Source organism: Neomonachus schauinslandi, chromosome 10 (genome assembly GCF_002201575.2).
Source record: "Neomonachus schauinslandi chromosome 10, ASM220157v2, whole genome shotgun sequence".
NCBI lineage: Eukaryota > Metazoa > Chordata > Mammalia > Carnivora > Phocidae > Neomonachus > Neomonachus schauinslandi.
In genome coordinates this window covers 117847476-117866809 of record NC_058412.1, presented here as the reverse complement: position 1 = coordinate 117866809, position 19334 = coordinate 117847476, and the positions used below count along the sequence as shown (strand labels likewise).

Here is a 19334-nt window from a genome sequence, read left to right as displayed (position 1 = left end):
CATAAGCTTTCTGAAATGCTCACTACCGCATGTTCCTCATCTTGGAAGGGCAGTCAGGTAAACTGTGGTGCCCCCCACCCCCACCACGCAACCCCCTGAACTCACTGACCAGCCCATCGGCACTGGGCCCTGCGCAGAGCAGCTGAGAACAGGCCAGAAGGCCAGGGGACCCAGACTGAGGGAAGGCAGCACCAGTTACAGGCAGTGCTGATGGACTCAAGAGATGAGCGCAGTGCTGGGGCCCATGCATCCCGCCAAGTTCACAGCCAAAGGGAAACGTTCAGCTGGGACAGGACAGACAGAGCAGAACATGAGCACAATCTACATTCACTAGGAAAGGGTCTTGTTGTGGGGAAGCCTCTTCTGATTGCTGCCCTGGCCTCCAACGCCACCTGGGCCTCTGCAGTCCCTCCTGCTGGGTGGTTCTCGTCTGCCTGTGCAGTCACGTGTCACCAGCAGCCCAGGTGCCCAAGCATTTGCTGACGGACCGAGTGAGCAGCGCTGGGCCAGGGCCCCTGTGACAGCACCGGCCTGCCCTCGGAAGACCAGCTACAGGACAGCTACCGGCAGAGAAAGCTCCATCTCAAGCCTCCGGGACACCACCACGTTCACCGTGCTTCCAGCACCAACTCCCCTCCCCACTCCCACTGAAGCACCTGGCTTCAAAGGAAGCCACCGCAATGCTGGCGGAATTTCACTAAAAACACCTGAAAAGCGACGAGGAGCCTGAGGGAACTGGTTCTGGCGGAGCTCCGCAGGGCCAGTCTGGGTGGCCAGGCAATCCGGCCGTGCGGAACCAGGCCAGGACGTGGCTGGCTGACGAGGCTGTGTGCTTGTTCACACACAGGAAGGGCGCCTCAGCCAGGCCGGGACTCTGGCTGCAGCCTCTGACAGAGAAGACCCCTCTCCACTGGGAAGGGCTGCCCCGCAGGAGGTGGGGGCTCCGAGGCAGAGGCGCCGCCGTGCTCCCCCCGACCTGTGCACACCCGCTCGCCCAGCCCCATTTGTCGGCTCTCCCATCTGGGAGATCTCCAGTCTCACCGCACACGGGGTGGGTCCCGTACCCTTTCCTCCTCCCACACCCACAGCAGCTCATCACCATCCACTCTGGTTCTAAATTCAGACTTTACAAAAGTAGTGTTTCTACCTCTCTACAAAAAGATCCCAATGAGAAACTGGCAAAAATTAGCACCTCTTTAGGACTTTATTTAAACAACATCCCAGTTTGCTCCCCTGAGCTCCGGAGGGCGTATGGTGGCGTGGACCTTGCGTTGGGAGGCTTCCCACGTCCACGGAGCCCCCAAAGCTGCTGGACCGCCAGAGCATCAGGCTTCTTAGCTAACGTCAGGCCCTCTCGCAGAAGAATTCACTGGACCATCTTAAAATACAGACCACGAGTACCACGGATGGGAGGGAACACATTTACTTGAGGTACAAAGGTTTACGATTATTAACAAGTTTCCACTATTATTTACAGGTTTACAAAATGGAAATAAAAACGACATACGTGTTTGGTGCCAAAAGTGGCACATCCAAACTAAGATCAGTACAAAAATAAAGTTTCAAGCCACGTGTTTTTGAAATAAAGGTCACTGAAACAGTAAGGGGAGAAACCTGCATTGGTCACGTGTTGAAAGGCAATCGCCATCCCGACGAAGAAGCCCTGGGGCGACGACAGAACCAGGGCCTGCTGCGAGGGCCGCCCCGGGTTCTTGCCGATCCCGAGCAAAGAAACAAAAACCAAATATACAAGTTATGTTCCTGAGCTACGAAGCTTAGCGCCCCTAAACTGTTGTGAATTCCTGCGGTAGAGGGCTCCCGCCAGGGTGTGAGCACCTGAGCTCTACTAGTGCTCAGCTTGTGGCGGGGACGGGCCATGGGGTCAGACGCGCAGAGAAAGCTAAGTCCACTCGTGAGAGCCAACAAAGAACAGTGTCTGTCGGTCACCAACCCTCGAGAGTCTCCTGCCACAGACAGGCAGGGTCACGGCGCAGAGGGAAAACCGAAGCTGCTTGGGTCTGGGAGCCCCTGCGCCGGCCAGCCACGCCCCTCAGAGATGCGGCAGACCCTGCGGGGCCGTCTCACCCGTCTGCAGACACACGCTCGATCACACCCAGCAGCACAGCCGGGGCCCGGCCAGGGAAAGCCAAGGCAGCCCCGCACACCTCCCCGTACACCCTGCCCAGCGCTCCAGCCCGCCGTGGCCAGCTTTCCTCCCCGTGCCCCACGACGAAGCTGGGCCAGAACCGGGCGCCAGTCGGAAGTGGCATGCTGGGTCGGTGGGGGCGCTGTGTGAGCAGAGAGCACGGCCCTGCCCACTCCCGCTCTGCCTGGGTGCAGCGCAGCGGGGTGCCCGCTCGTGCACGAACGCCCCCGGGATCCCAGCAAGGAACGCAGATGCCGAGGGGAGCGGGAAGGAAGGGGCTAACAAACAGGCTGCGGCCCACTTCAGAGCAGCAGAAGACTCCACGTGAGCCGAGGCCAGCTCGCTGCCCAGGGCCGGGGGACCCCAGTGTGGAGGAGAGGGCGCCAAGCCCCCTGCGGCGGCAGCTGAGCTCCGCTCACTGGTCCTGGACCTTGGCCCTTTTGGCTTTGAGGGACAGGTGCTGCAAGAGAAGAGAAACCATCATCGTTAGGGGTTGCTCAGACAGAGAGACTGGACTTCAACCAGACCCCCACATCAAAGACCACGCCAGCACTGCCCTCTGGTTCGCACATTCTCGGCAGATGCCGTGCCCCTCAGAAAGCAGTGTGGAGGGGAAGAAAAGCCCAAGGAACCAACAAAGGTGATGGACCTTCGGTAAGGCCCAGCAGCCCAAGGCCCAACCCACCATGGCCGACCCTGGTCACCCAGGGCTCTGCGAGAAGGTGTCAATGGGACACGCTCCCCCTCTGCCCCAGCCCCCAGGACAGCACCACAGCCAAACCCCTGTGCTCAGGGGACTGGGCTCGGGCTGGAAGTCACCTCACGTTTCTATGAATTTCTTATAAACGGTCAAGGAAAGGTACCCTCCCCATAGGAACAAGGAGATCCACCATTTCACCAAGCACCTCCACGTGCAGATACATGTGCTCAGGGCCCTGGCCCCCACGGACCCCCTGGCAAATGCACACGAGGGAAGACAAACAGGGAAAGAACACCTCCTAGCACCACCCTTTCCTTTCAGAAACATCGCTCCCTACCAGTATAAAGAACACAGGATGCATAACATAATCACGGGCAGCAGATAATAGGATTTAGTGATACAATTATACTTTGTGTTCGAAGATAAAGCCAGAAGTGCTGGAAATCCTAAAGCACACGTTTAAGGCAGAGTATGTAAACAGAAGCTTTTAATAAAGGACCTCTGTTCACCGACTGAGGTATCCCTAGTACCCCCTCAATAATCCTAAGCAAACAACCGAGAGATACGCTAACATGCAGTGGGATCCTCACATGAGGAACTCCCAACCTGACTGCTGGTCCCCAACACGCTCAGTGCCCAACCAACATCCACACACCCACGTGGGCTGAGATAGCAAGGCCACTGCTGACGGGGAACCACAGGCCCTGAAAGAATGTGGGGTGCAGGAGACATAACACACCGTCTAGTACCTGTACCCACTGAGAGAGTGAATGTGACAGAGGTAGGAAGTCCCTTTCTAACCGTGTGTGCTAGAGAAAGGACCAGTATGGATTCTTGCAAAGGCCCTGGTTAAGAGGGTTTTTCCTAGATCCCAAGGACACCTCTGAGAATCAGGACACAAAATTAAGGACTGGCAGGTGACTCTCTGAGCAGGCCACCCTGTTCCCTCCAGCTGGGGGTCTTGCTGCATTTCGGTCGTTTCTCTCCTCCCTGCACTTTACCCGAGAGGACCCCTCCAGCTACTGTTAGACACTCTCAGCCCTGCTTGGGCACGGGGCTGATGTCATCGGGCCTGTGCACAGGACCATTTTTGGTGTTCATTTCTGAGAAGAATGCGGAGTATAAACACAGCCAACTCTGGACCATTTCAGGCCTTCATACAGGACGAGAGTGACACTCTGAAAACAACAGCAATGGAAAGTCACGAAAGGTGCCAGGAACAGAGCCAGGGACCCTCTGTGGGTGGGGGGAGGCCATATGTTCGACAAAGGAGCGTCTACCGTACATGGGCGGCCAGTGGGGACCTGCAGGGCTCTTGGGGAAATCCATTCATTCCGACAAGTTAACAGTGCAAGTACCTATGGACTGCTTAGGTAAAAAGGGGCCAAGGTTCTTGGGGGGTTTCGGGGCCCTTGCCCGTACGATGAAGCTGTGGCACCAGATGACTTGTAAGATCCAGGCATCTCTAAAAATACGCGGCTCATAGGCAGTGATGGGAATGGACCAGTGAGTGGGACAACAGGCATCTGGAGAGAAGAGGCCAACGCAGACATCGGGGGTTGTCACTTCCTTCCAACTTCCGGGGCTATTTGCTCTAGCTTGGTGGGCCTGAACTGTGATTTTGAGATGAGAAGGGAAAATGACTCAGCTTCTAGGTTAATCCCGTTCTCCGAGAATCTAAATGGATGCAAGACAACTTCAGGTTCACCCCCCTCGAATAATCGCATCCTCCGACTTGAACCACCAGCGCTTCTCAGCTTCTAGTTCTCCTCACTCCTCCTGGACTTCTGAAGTCTGCTGCTTCCCGCCTGAGAGGTTCTGGGGGAAAGACACTCTCGCACTTGAGGTGTGTTCTTGTCAGCCCAGCGCAGCACAGACAATACTCTGAATGCATCTCGGTGCCTGGTGCCTGCAGCTGACCTGGTTTCTAGCTGCAGCATCTGTATGAGGATGTGTGAAGAACTATACAGGCTTCAAACAGTTTCCATCCAACTGGATACAATTTAAATACTTTAAGAAGGTTTTAAAAGGACAATTTCCCCTGACATTCGAGGGAGGAGAAGAGCCTTCCATTTACAGGGTCACAACTCAAATGTTTCCAGGAGTCAAGCAAGTGAGGCTAACAAGTGAAACAGGACCATGGCACCTGGACAGCGTCATTCCCAGCGAGCAGCCGTTCCTTGGCCCCTGCTGATTGCCACCAAGCAGTAACTCGGGCCCAGTGCCAGCAGACTTTCTTCCCTTCTTTTAAAAAAAAATATATTTTATTTATTTATTTATCTGAGAGAGAGAAAGAGAGAGCAGGAGCAGGGGGAGGGGCAGAGGGACAAGCAGACTCCCTGCTGATCAGGGAGCCCAATGCGGGACTGAGATCAGGATCTGAGCTGAAGGCAGACGCTTAAAGGACTGAGCCACCCAGGCAGCCCTGCCAGCCCCAGTGCTGGCAGACGTACCATTTCTTTTAAGAGAAGCCTAAAATCCATATTTACTGTGAAATCTCCCAATTTTTAAATGCACCCATCAGGGGCACCTGAGTGGCTCAGTCGTTAAGTGTCTGCCTTCGGCTCAGGTCATGGTTCCAGGGTCCTGGGATCGAGCCCCGCATCAGGCTCCCTGCTCGGCGGGAAGCCTGCTTCTCCCCCTCCCACTCCCCCTGCTTGTGTTCCCTCTCTCGCTGTGTCTCTCTCTGTCAAATAAATAAAATCTTTAAAATAAATAAATAAATAAATAAATACACCCATCAATCCAAGTTTTGGGTTGAAAACACGGCAGTCTGGTTACAGCCCTGATGAAGTAAGAGGTTTGGACTTTCCTTTCTGGGGTAAACAGTGGTAAAACTGAACGAAGTATCTAAGGCAACTGTTTTCAGGCATGGGCAACACAGAGCATAGGCAGTAAAAAAAGAAAAAGAACTAATTCAGACTATAGAATACAACCAGCATCGTGGCAGACTTCAATCAAACCGTATCAGTAATTGCATTAAGAGTACACTAAACACTCTAATTAAAAACATGATGCAGACCAAACAGAATGAGTCAGTGGAAGTTTGTGAACGCTGATTTACCTGTTTTCATGCCAGCCTTCCAAATATAACCACCACTCAATTAAAGATCTTGTTAGAAGAATGTATGGCCTTCCCCACCCATCCCAATGAATAGACCATGCATCTCCTCTACAAGGCTCACTACCTTGCTGGTCCCACACGAGGGCCTGCCGTGGAAGAAGAGTATACACAGGAATACCAATGCACGGTAGCACCCACCGCTGGGTAAACCACCTTGGGTGTAAGCTTGCACACGTTTATATTCTTTGTGAGTCAATCTTCATCAGAGAATATTTGTGCCACTCCTTGTGAACATGGCCCAAAGTGTGACAGAATTTCTTTTGAAGAAAGAAAAGCAAGAGGGGGAGAGGAAGAGACGAAGATACATTCTCTTTTTTGTCTTATAAGCTGGAGGGATGCATTTCCAAATGCACTTCACTATGATCAAAGAGTATAGTGCTTTCACCCAGAGTGGGGAAGAGATAGGGGAGTGGCCTTTCCACCCCATGCACTATTGGGGAGAACAAATTTAGGCCATGAAACTGGAGAATCAATGTGCACTTAGAAATATGAAGAGGCAGCTACTAGGTGTTTTGAGGGATAGTCTCTATTCACCCCTACCGTTCCTTGTTGATAGAAGTGTGGAGCCAGCTCCAACAGCCACGCAGATTCGATGGCCGTCACGTCTCTCATGTAATACTTGGAGGTCTGTATAACTTCGTTGTAGATAACCCTGAAACCAGGAGAAAACAGGAGTTTCCTAAACCTTATGGTGAGAACCCAGAACCACAGCAAGCAGGGCTGGTGAGTGTCCCCCTTTCCCAGGGACCTACTGCGTGTGCCGGGGGCTACACTAAACAAATGCCCTTCTGCCTCATGACCTGACTGGTGGGTAACAGTGTGTCCACTTTACAGGACAGCTCAGACATGACTTCCAGAACATCTCACTCTCAGTGCAGGACCCTTCTGGATTCTCAGTCTGCATTTACAGAACTCTCAACAGAGCACTGACTTTATTAGAAAATGGAGAAAGAGAAGCAAAGGCTTACCGGATTCTGAAAAGGAATAGAAATTAACTGTAAAGAGACACAAGGGAACTTTTTAGAGAGATTGAAATACTCTACATCTTATTTGGAGTGTGGGTTACATGGGTGTACACAGTTGTCAATACTCTCACTGTACATAAATTATACCACTACTCATGGAAAAAAAGGAGGGGCGGGGGCCTTGCCTGAGGCTGAGGTAAAAGACACCAAAGAGCCAAGCAGATAATTTCAAATCCCCAGATTTCCAAGTGCACGTATTAGATAGACATCAGTTTCTGAGCTATGTGAAGTGCTGACGCAGGGCTTCCCTAACAACCATAAACACCCGCCACGCTGCCACTGTGCGCTCCTGGAAGCTGGCAAACGATCAGCTGCTGAAAGTCGGACCCAGTGAGGGGGGGGGCCCTCTGCAGAGGCCGGAGGGGAAGGGTGATCCCTCACCACCCTAAGGTGATGGGGCTGCTTCAGGACTGGCTCTATTCAGCCATGTTCTCTTTGCCCTTCAGGGCTCCTTGGGAACGAAGCAGGAAAAAAAAGTCTCCCAAATTAAGCAACTCCCAAATTAGTCAACCCAAAGTTGGCAAACCACTGGGAAAGGATCTAGAACTGAGGTTTGCTTCCCTCTTCCACTCACCCTGCGTGGTGATGGACATCAGGCAACATTTCTAAACCCAAAACTGCCTGACCAAGTCTGGCTCCAGCTAAGCAGCTTCTGGATCTGCACAGGTCTCGGAAAGGGTTCCAAGCTTTACCACCCATCAGAACCACCTGGTTCTGGGCTTGTTAAAACAGGACCCCACTCCCAGTTTCTGATTCAGAAGGGCTGGGCCTGGCCTGGACATCTGCATTTCTAACGGGCTTCCAGGTGATGCTGATGCCCGCCTGCAGACCGCACTTTGGAAACCACTACTCCAGGACGCCAAGGACCTCACAGTGGACCTTTCTGCCCTCTCTCTCTTTTACCATTATCTCCCCTCCCCAGGCCCGCGCTCTCTCCACCTTCTCCACTGATCTGTGGGGAAGAACCAGTTGTTGTTTTTAAATTTTCTAATCCACTATGAGAGCAATATTTTTCTAAAACACAATACAAATGAATTACTAGAAAAATGAGATTTCAAGAAGACATACAAAAGACAGGCTCCAATTTATTACCAAATTGGGCAGCAGACAAAAATTTAACTGACTGAAGTGTTATTAAAAGGTCTAAATGCCTCCTAACTTGTGTGTGCATCTCTTCACAGGCACGGCCCCAGACTTGTCCCATCTCACAGACCACCTTGGGGTAGCCTGGGTCTGCTGCACCAGGGACTCCCCACTTCCCAGAAAGGAGCTTCCCTCACCTTCCCATGCCTTCACTTCTGCTCCTGCCTCAGTGTGTATTCCCTCCACATCCTTTTCTGCCTGAAAACTCTTGTCTGCAGGCCCCAGAGCAAATGTCATCACCTCCACGAAGCCAGCTCTGACTCTCCCTGGCACGTGAGGTACCGAGCTCAGTGCTTTACACCCCCCACACCAGGTCCTTCTCCTGAGCTGCTGGAATCTGTCTGAATGTGTGTCTCCATCAGGACTGTGGCCCAGAACCCCAATCCACCTCCACATCGCTGTGCCCAGTGTAGGGTTTAGGACCTAGTCTCTGGGTGAGGATGAAAGTTTGCTGAGTACACGAGTGGGGAGAGGAATATCCCCATTTGCGTAAGGAAATCTTTGATAAGAGCAGAAATTCTGTAGATGACTCAGTGTAACAAAGTCAACAAACGTGTATGCCAGGCGCTGTGCCAGGCCTGGGGACCCGGGGATGAACAAGAACCAGGCCTTGCCTTCTGAGCAGTTACAAGGCTCAGAAGCAGGCGGTGGCTTACCAGCGAGGCGGCTTCTCTGCATAGAGGACCGAGGCAGGGTGGATATGTAATTCATGATCGTCACGGATAGTCCTTGCAAACAGAAGAATTTTATCTGAAGTCAGCCTGAAATACTTAGAGTGGGACTCTTCCACAGATGTGTTTCATATTATCAAAAAATGCATGCAGATGGTACTTCACTCCAACAAACTATTCTCTCCATCTTCTCTAGTGCCCTGGTTGACCCCTCGCCCACTGCCACCCCAGAAGTCAAGAACAAATCATACAAAAAGCAGCATGTGGCTATTCAGGAAAAAACATGGAAAATATACTGCTCTGCCCATTTTCATGTTTATCTTCCATACGTTCTCTTTCAAAAAAATTTCCTTAGGGACAGAAATAACACATATGGTGACCTGTATAAACTTTTCTATTGAATAGAAAAATAAAAATGTTTCTATTTAAAATTAAATAGTAAAGATAAAGGCTATGGAGGACATAATAATAGGGGGAAAAGAAAGCTCAGTATTAGACTATCCATGTCTCTCACATAATATTTCAAATTTCAACTCAGATTAGATTCAATTTAATTCAAAAAATAATTACCGAGCACACAACTATTGGTAAGATCAGATCACAAGAGAACATCAACAGATTAGGATGCTGCTGCCCAAACCCTAATTATGGGGTGTTTCTGTGGGTGCCAGGGACCTGTGTGTCAGGGAATCGCTTCGAGCACCATGAGTGAGCCCATCTCCAGCTCTGTGATAAAATCAGCACCCCAGGGTCCTGGCTGTGCTACCAGGTGGCCTGAGCTGATCGACACTGAACTTTTGCCTCAAAGGGACTGACTTGAAGCCGACTTCCCCTCAGAAAACAGGAATGTAGTATTCTTTGAGAGGAAAAGACTAATGACAAAATAATACATGAAGGAAATGCAAAGAAAAGCTGGGGAGGAAGCCTTTGGGATGACTTCCGTATGAAAAAACAGATGCACTTTTAAACAGGCGCGGGTGATGCTCTGGACCAGAATGAGCCGAGGCCCTGAGGTTAATAGGAGGGCATGGGTGACCAGTGATTTTCTCCCCAGAAAGTGGAAATGGAAGAAATGGGCTGTGGTCTGTGGCAGGAGGCACATCCAGCACATGAAGAAACACTTGCCAACATACAAAGATGGCAACTATGGCCACAACTTCCCACAGGTCTCAAGAAACAAAATGAACTGCCGGGGTAGTTTCTCCAAGAAAGATCATCTCTAATGGTCCTTTCCAGTTCTATTATTCTGTTATTAGAATGGAAATATTTCCAGCCTCCAGGCTTGTAATTATCATCCTTCCACAACATACGGATGAGCTGAATATGTGAGAATCATTTCCATCAAGTTAAGATATTATGCTGAAAGCTATGTAGTTAACCTCAACTCATCTTTGGAAGGAGATAAAGAAAACCTATTTAACTTAATTGCTGTACTTTCCTGGCACATCAGCTTTCTATGGGGTTTGGATCATTTTTAAGATTTCTCCTTTAACAAATGCCTTCACAAAATATCATGTTACCTATAAGCTCCAGTAGAATGAAACCTTGCTGCATTTGCGAAGAATCCTGAAACAATGCACCTCAGGACTGGATCCGGATCACCTGCACAAGGCAGCAAACAGAGTGACGGGTAAGCCCCTTGCCTGCCCTATGCTCCGCGTGCTCAAGCTTGTGCAGTGAGGCCCCAGCCCAGGCTGCTTCAAGCCACCTCACAAACCTCTCCTGAACCAGCCCCAGCCCCGTGCCTCCCGGTGCTGGATGCCTGCCCTGGCACCATCTATGGCTGTTGAAGGAAGCTGGACTGTTCCTTTAACTCAGGATGCCCCAACCCCACCAGGCCACAGGGTGACAGGGGAAAGGCCGGGCACCAGAACCCGAGAGAGCACACCACGGGCTGGCCAGTGACCCCAAGAACTCCTTTTTAGGAGAAAATCTTACATTTCTTCCGTAAGACACATTATTTCTGTGGTTATAAGCTACAGCACGTAATTCTTCACCATTTTTCAAATGCCCCATTTTAATTGATGTCTGTATTGCTACAGTAAACATCTTCCAAGGATAGAGCCCAACCATTTATTAGATGATTTTCACAGGATACATTCTAAATGATCACGCAAAGGAAAATGTCATGTGTGTGGCTTAACAACATACTGCATTTCATCAATTCTAAGACTCCCTCTCTTTTCCCCCTTTAACTCACTGAAATCAGGACAGCATTTTGTAATTATAACTGGCAGTACTTTTTTTCTTAGTGGTGCATAAAATAACAATGTCAGCGTCACCGCATTCTTACTGGCAATGATTTGGCTAAAAGGTACCCCTTCTATTACTGTACATTTACCAGTTATTATCTGTGTTTCTTCTTTTCTGAGTTTTCTGTCCCTCTGCCCATATATCATCTTGGAAACTCTTTTTTTTTTAAGCATGTTAAATGAACTCATTCTATGATAAGGTTTTTAATTTTTCATCTCTTGTCTGCTAAAAATATTTTTACTATTTGCTTTTTCTTTAAACATCTTGAAATTTTAAATTTGTACATAATTTATTGTGTTTCCATCATTTTCTCTATTGTTTCTCAGCACAGAACTGATAAATCTCAAATCTACATTTCTAACCACAACCTGATCCAAGATTCAGTCTCTTCTCTCCAGCTGCTACCCAAAAGAAACTTCTCTGTAGAACATACGTTCTTATTAGGGGGATATCGCTTCCAAAGGGATGAAAACTGGCTCTTGGGGGCAGGAAAGGGGGGATATCTTAGATACTGCCATGGCTGTGGCCCACCAAGGCTCAACCCTACTTTACAAAACCGTATTTTCCTTCATGTTTAATTTCTCTCGTTAGGAAGAATTTAAATTTAATGTCACTTTTCTCCTGAGTGAGAGGTTGATAATGAAAAACAGGTTAAGAAACACAGATAGAGAAGTAAGGCTGTCATCTGTCTGTTAGATGACAAGCACTAGGTGAGCTTCTCCCCAGTCAGCTGCCTTTGGAAGCTTCCCCGTTTCTATCAATGACACCAACTTTACCCAATCACCCCGGTTTCAACTCTCCCCTCTCCCATGAGCTTCTTCATTCATCAATATTCTGAGCATCTGATATGCCCCTCACCCCAAGCACCTGTCTCCACAGCCTCCCTGCCCTGTGCTTGCTAGTGCAACCAGGCTGCTGGACTGGACCTGGCCACCACTCGAGGCCTGCTCTACAACCTCCCAGGCCCAGCCCCACTGGATTCCCTCCTCCCTGCATTCCTATTACATCCACCACCCGTTTGCCTAAAGCACTGACGGATCTACTCCTCTAACTTCGAAGAGAGCTGAAGACCTCACACTGTAGCACTCTGTCTACCTGCATCCATCTCTCCCTTCACTGCACTATTTCCTGAGAGAACCATGTCTTGCCCATTTTGTAATCACTTTCTAGTAGGATAGAAGCAAAAATAAGGCTGAAATGGCAGGAATGAAACTGCCTGAGTTCAAGTTCTGATTCCACCACACACTGTGTGACCTTCAGCAAGTTTCTCTTTGCCTCTTCGCCCACTGGTCTCATCTATAGATAGGGGTATGAGAGGCATATATTCACTGCATCAGTGTGAGCATTAAATGAACTCACACGCAGGAACACTCGGCGTACCGCCGGCCTGCTCTCGGCACTTATGGAATGCTAGCAGGTACTCGCGGTGCTGAGGGTGTCAGGGCGCCTGGCGCATGCCTGGCACTCACTGGGCAATGGCCGGTGAATGAGCAGATGGGTCACCTCTTCAAGAGCACTGGTTATAAGCCTCACAGATCCGGCTCAGCTGAACCAGCTGTGTTGTCCTGAACTCAACTGAATTTCTCCCTAGGACTTTGAGACTCATTTGTAAAATAAGGACAGTATCACCCACACCTCACAGAGTGTCACCTGTGACACCACACCTGCCATTGCATAACCATGTCCTCAATTAATGGTAGTCACGGTCACAGCCAGAAGCCAGAGACCATGTCTTACGCAGCACTCCTGTCTTACCCTAGGGACTGCTGAGGCTCAACACACAGACTTCATGAGTAATGTCTGCATTTGAAAATAAAATGTAATTTATTTGGAATAGCCCTAAATATCGTCCACTTCAAAGCAACTTTTCTTGCAAAGCCAACATGGGGAAATTAACTACATAACATGCAATGATGTGAATGCTAATGATCCTGAAGTCTTGTCAGGGCTTGTCAATTTTTTTTTCCATTAAGAATAGCCCTCAGAACTACAAACAGACCTCCCTGGAAAAAACATGCTACTTTCACACGCTCAGCTTTTCACCGACACGGGCAATTCCGTGTGAGCCTGGGGAAGGTACGGAGCACACCGTGCCGCCTTGCACCAGCCTAGCACGGACCGTCCGGGAATACAAGTGAACAGCACAGAATGGGGCGTCGCTGGGTATGGAGGTTTGCTCTTACCTTCACTAGATTTCTTGGGCACTTGAAACTTGACAAGAAGCTTCTTCAACTGCTCTCGCACTGTCGCCGCTCTGACAAGACCCTTGTAATTCAGGAAATGTTCCTGACACCACTGAGAGTTTTTACTGTGCTACAGGGCAACCCAGACAGAGGGGGAGTGAGAGAAACGCAGACAAGTTCTCAACCACAGCTACACTGCAAGGTGCCCTGTTTCCTCTTCCCCCTTTTGCTTACGTGGTGGGACAAGATCGTCCCATCCTAATGGTCCCCGTTCTGCCCCATCTCCCTAAACAGATGCTGACCACCATGCATACCGTCTGACTGCTCTTCCTTCTCGCTTCCTGTGCCAAAGGTCAAAGGAGAACTTACTGACAAGCAGAGCTGTTTTCAATCTGAGATACCCACCCGAGTGGCGCGAATTATCAGAAAGACCCACTTCCCTGTGGGTCTTTGTAAATTAACTTTGAGCAACTTTGAGTTCATCATTCTAGGAGACTACAGGTGAGCAATGATACTTGCCAATTTAGAAATAATTTGCAAATTACTATTATTTATCCCCAACATATGGTTTTTCTATCAACAGTGCTTATTCTATATTCTTAAGTAGGATCATTATGTCTTAGATTAAATTATTGCTGTGGGGATATACTCTGAAATTCTACTCTAAGCCAGAAAGGAAAGCATTTTAAAGAAGAAAATATCATCCACAGGAGATTTTCCAAGGAAAATACACTAATGTGATACAGACATGCGCCCACTTTCCACCAGCAGAGCGAGCTTCAGAGTGCAGACGGCACACTGTGCTCGTACAAATGAATTTTAACTCCCGTAACTCATAATTCATGATCTCAGGAAGCGATCAGGCTTTTCTGAAGACTGTTCATTAAATGAATAATCTCCCTTAGATCACTGGTGAAACAAAAATTTAGTATTTCTCCTCTTCTAAGAAAATATTTAAGAAACAAATACAAGATACTGGAAGTCTGAAATATCTAATTTCCCCCTCCCACCCTTTCCTTTACATAAGAGGTTTCTTATGGTTTTCATCATCTTTAGAGCTCTCTTCTTAGCAATTTTTGGTGAGACTCTTAAGCTGTATTATTTGCTAAGTTTTACAAAACGTTAAGAATATTACAGAAAAACACAATAAAAATTAACAGCCTATGGCTAAATATGGGTAGGGCGTGTGAACAGACACGAGTCCTCACCACACGTTCCTCACAGCCGGTCCCCGTTGACTCACAGAGACCGCTTTGAAGATTGAACTCAACACCACACACTCTTGGCCTCACTTATTTGGCAGAAAATAAAACCGGGCTTGCTATTCAGATGTCTGCTAGTGCCGTCCAGCAGCACCAGTGGGTGTGAGACGGTGGGGAGAGCGGGGAGGCCGAGCCGCCAGCCTGCTGCTAGCCATCGGCGTGCTGCTAGCCATCGGGGGCAACCAGAGGCGACTTCTGTGTTCTTCCAGGCAAAATGGCACCACAAACCCAGGCAGGGACCCCACACGTGGATTAGAAGTACTGGCAATAATCTAACAGAAAAATACCGAGGTCTCTCGGCCACTCCTTTATAAACTTGACCTTCTGGAATCCTCACTCCTAGATCACCTTGAGTGGGGTGGAGGGGCCTTTCGAGTGGTAGCTGTACTTACTTTGATAAATGCTTCGTACACATTGAGCATAGTGAGATGATCACCCTCCTCCACAGCAAATTTTCGGTGCACTCGAATCTGGAAAGAATAAAGCAACATTTAGAAGTCAACTCCTGTGAGCCTCTGGTGCAGGAGGTAACATTACATGCTGAATAGCTCGTGGCCTGCAGAGTCAGAAAGACCTGGTCTGCACCAGCTCTGGCTCTGCCATCTCCTGAAAACCTCAGATTGGTAACTTACCCATTCTCGGCCTCAACTTCCTTAACTGTAAAACTGGGATTATTAAACCTATCAAAACTGCTGCGGAATTAAGATGATTCACTATGACACCTGCCAGAAGTATTAGAGAAATGTTAGTGTTCTTGTCTCTCTCCTCCTCTATCCAGTCAATACCATCTCTTTCAGAAGAACCCCTCCTCGCCCCCCGCAGCCCTAGGAGAATGTAAGTTCCAGGAGGGCAGGGGGCCAGCTGCCTGGCGCGTGGTAGACATTCTGTATTCGGGGGCTACCGCCAGCCGCACAATCCTTTCAGACATCCCTCAATTTTCTTTTCTGTAAGATCCTGGGCAACACCACCCTGCTCTCATGAGTTCAAGAAACAGCCCAGACGATATATACATAAGCACACAAATATACTTAGTATCTCTAGAATTTTCTCCTTGCATCAAATACCACACACTTAACCAACCTACCTAGCCACCTTCCTGCCTTCCATCCGTTCCTTCGTTAAGAGGTATTTACTGAGCACTACTAGAGGCCAGGCGCCGTTCTAAGCATTTGGGAGGTCGCAGTGAATCCAACAGCGGTGGAAGCCAAAACCAAACAAGCAAACCACACAAATATATGGTACAGCAGGTGGGAGGACGGGCTAGAGAACACAGCAGAGGAGAGACTGGGCCGGGGCAGCAGGGGAATGCTGCAATTCCAGACAGTGGTAAGGGCCTCAGGTTCCTCATCTTACAAAGGAGTCTGTCTGCTCTGAGGGAGGATTGTCAGAAGGGTTAAGAGAAAAGCAAACAAAAAAACAAGGGAGAAAATGGATTTAACCACCAAGCACGGAGGCAGGAAGGTATAATCTATCATGTTACGACTGTCAGGAAAAAGACAAGCACCTGTAAGAAAGTCCAAGTTCAGCTCCTGCGTGTGCAAGGCTGCCACATCTCACTCTTCCCACAGGAACCGGCCCCGATCTCACCCTGGCCTGCCTGTCAGGGCGCCTCACCTCCGGGGTGCTCTGCGTAGCCTGACTTCTCCAGTCTCCCCGGCGCTCGCTCCTTCAGGCGTCTCTGGTGCCGGGCCTTGGACAGAGCCCTGCCACCTCCTTGGCTTGGAGTACCCCTCCACCACCACCAAAATCAGCCTGCTGTGCCCAGGCACGACTCCTTACGTCACTAGTGTGCCACCAGGTCGCTGCCGGAGAAGCCTGCAGGCCAGTTTCCCTTATGGGGAGGTCAGCAGGTCACAGTTCAGACCGGGGGCTCCAGACTGTGAAAGGCAACTGCCCCACGGCTGTGCAATCACAAACGAGTTACGTGACCTTCCGGTGCCTCCACCTCTAAAAATGATGAGAAGAGTGTTTACCTCCCAGGGTTATGGGGAAGACACTAGGGAATACGATGCACCTAAAATGTCTGGCACAGTGTCAGGCACACGGCAAACACTCAGAATGCAAGTGGATCCCATCTGCACAGCCAGTGGTCCCCGGAGAGTTTCAACAAGGGGAGCCCACAGTGAAAGAGACCGGTATGAATGGCTTGGGGAAAAGGCTAGACTTACTGCCTGAGACTTCTGGTTTGAGGGGACCACAAAGATATTCTGGATTTGCATCATAGCTGCAATGCTTAGAATTTCCTGAGAACAGCCAAAATTTCCTATAAAACAAAAAGCACGTTTGATTTCAAATATGCACTGTCAATGAGAAGTGAAAAACATTTGGTTATTTTCTTACACCATACTACAAACCTAAAGTCATATATTTATATACAGTTTGATTGTTTAGTTGTAGCATATCAACCCTTTACCCTGCTGAATGTAATGTCCCATAAGTGGCCCAGATGAACAGAGGCCCAGGAAGACTCTGAGAAAGGGGCTGCTATACTAGGCAGCTGGGACATCAAGGACTCTCGCTGTGCACCACGGTGGGGCCAGAGGAGCCGTGTCCCTAAGGGCAGGTTCACTCCACACCTGTTCCCTACTCCCATCAGAACAGCTAGGATCCTGGCCAAAATCCAAGACGGAAAGGAGGGGCAGGGATTATGTGGGTTGTGTCCCTTCTGGGGTCTCTCTCTTCCTGGACCCTTCTCTGGGGGGACCTCACTCCTGACAGGGCTCACCTGACCCAGCGAGCCTAAGGCATGCTTAGACCAGGGCAGCACTCCGTGAGCAGCAGCTGCTCACACCTGGGAACAGGGTCTGCAGCCATCGGCGCACCAGGGAACTGGATGGTGACAGTGAATTGCCCATCTGTAGTCCTCCCCACAGCTTCCTGCCTCATGGCTGACATGCTCCCCCACCCGAAACTTAAAAAGAGTCCTGTTTCTCAATGTAAGCCTGAGGTCATCTGGATGTTTCAAAACTAAAGCTACCTCTCACCACGCTTAGTCTGAAATACAGCTCTGTAAATTGCTAGTGAATCTAAAAGTTAGCCAAAAGCAAGAAAAAATTCTAACTTCCTTTCCTGGTAGGGGTCATGATTCTGACCTGACCTCTAACTTATGAACTTTCGCCCCTTACTCCTTTTCTCACAAACATCTGAAGGCGTCAGGGAAGTTGGGCCCCTTGTATGCTGGCAGTGGGAGTACAAAGGGGTGTAACCTCTGTGGAAAATAGTATGGTGAGGCCTCAAAAAATTAAACATAGAATTATTGGATGATCCAGCAATTCCACTGGAAGTATATACCCAAAAGAAGTGAAAGCAGGGACTCCAACAAATGCTTGGATGCCAATGCTCACAGCAGCCCTACTCAGGATAGCCGGAAGGTGGAAGCAACGCAAGTGTCCATCGACAGATGAACGGTACATACACACAGTGAAATACTAGTCAGCCTTAAAGAGGGGCATTCTGACATGGGCTACGACACGAATGAACCTTAGAAGACAGTAAGTCGAGTGAAATAAATCTATCACAAAAGGGCAAATATTGTAGGATTCCACTGAAGGGAGGTTCCCAGGATCCTCAAATTCATGAAGACAGAGTAGGAGGGTGGCTGCAGGGCTGGGGGGAGGAGGGAATGGGGAAGTTGGTGTTTAATGGAGACAGAGTTTCAGTTTGAAAAGATGAAAAAGTTCTGGAAATGGATGGTGATAAGGGCGGATTGACAATGTGAGTGTACTTAATGCCTCAGAACTGTACACTTAAAAATGGTTAAAATGGTACATTTTATGTATTTTTTACCATAATTAAAAAAAAAAACCTCTCTGTTTAAGAAAAAAAAAACAGGCGTCCGTTCTAGGCCCCCCAGGAAAACAAAAGCGTTTACTGAATTAATTAATGGTGACTGACACAGAATCCCCAGTTAACAACATGCCCCAAATCAGACAGCGTTAGAGGAAAGCTCCTTCACTACTCGGAATGTATCATGCCCTTCCCCCGGGTGCACAAAATTCAAAGAACTAATCCCTTGACAGAATCAATGAGAACTATTGGTCTCTACCTACCTGATTCAAGCAGCATTTTTGCAAACATGGGATTCAAAGGAAACTCTGCGATTCTCATGCCAAGCGGTTCAGTTAGGCGACAGTCTTTGTCCAGACCTGCCGTAAGAACAAGAACAAAAGAAATCAGAAGGTCTGTACCATTGTGTTGGAAGATGTACGGTTATCAGGAGGATAAACGATGATGTACACTAGGAAAAGGTGTCCAAAAGATGAATCATGCTACCAAACTCAATCTTACATCAGAGTGCTGTTACATTAAAAGAAGAAAAGACCCCCTCTGAGCTCCTGAATAGCCAATTTTGAAAAACTGATACTTCTAATAGCTTCTATTCAAGGACTTCACTCCAAGGAAACAGCCCTGCAGCCTCCTCTAGCTCCCCACTCTCCTCACCCACCCCAGAGACTGCTCCTTCCAAGTGCAAGTGCAGATGTCCCAAAAGGACATCCCATGCCCTCCACTCCCACACTATGAGAGCAATTACAAGGCCAGCGACTACAAATCTAAACGTCTGCCCAGATCTCCCTTGGATGCCAATACCAGAACCGTTCATCCAACTGCCTCCTGGGCAGTTTACTAAACTGGATGGACTCCAATTCCCCACATCCCTCCTTGCCTCTGTGCCACTAGCCAATATTCAGGCATGGGATTCCAGAGACGCTGACTATTGTTTTATTGCCATTCAGACTATTCCCAAGATGTACCATTAAAATACATGCTGCAGAGCTCAGAGTGAGACAGGAAAGGTAGTTTCTCTTCTGTTCCCATATAATCATCTCT

At 49.0% G+C, this 19334-nt stretch overlaps 1 protein-coding gene across 2 annotated transcripts in view; it reads right to left on the bottom strand.

Moving 5' to 3' along the window:
* Nucleotides 1–2252: 2252 nt before the first annotated feature.
* Nucleotides 2253–19334, bottom strand: part of DHX35 (DEAH-box helicase 35) — a 64024-nt gene continuing 46942 nt past the window's right edge. For both annotated transcript variants that reach the window (XM_044918615.1, XM_044918616.1), the window contains 8 exons: nt 18557–18652; nt 16676–16770; nt 14900–14977; nt 13246–13375; nt 10330–10411; nt 8795–8866; nt 6511–6622; nt 2253–2606 (listed from right to left, as the gene is read on the bottom strand). In XM_044918615.1, the coding sequence (XP_044774550.1) occupies nt 2562–2606; nt 6511–6622; nt 8795–8866; nt 10330–10411; nt 13246–13375; nt 14900–14977; nt 16676–16770; nt 18557–18652 (710 nt within the window). In that variant the 3' untranslated portion in view covers nt 2253–2561. The remainder of the gene's footprint in view (nt 2607–6510; nt 6623–8794; nt 8867–10329; nt 10412–13245; nt 13376–14899; nt 14978–16675; nt 16771–18556; nt 18653–19334) is intronic.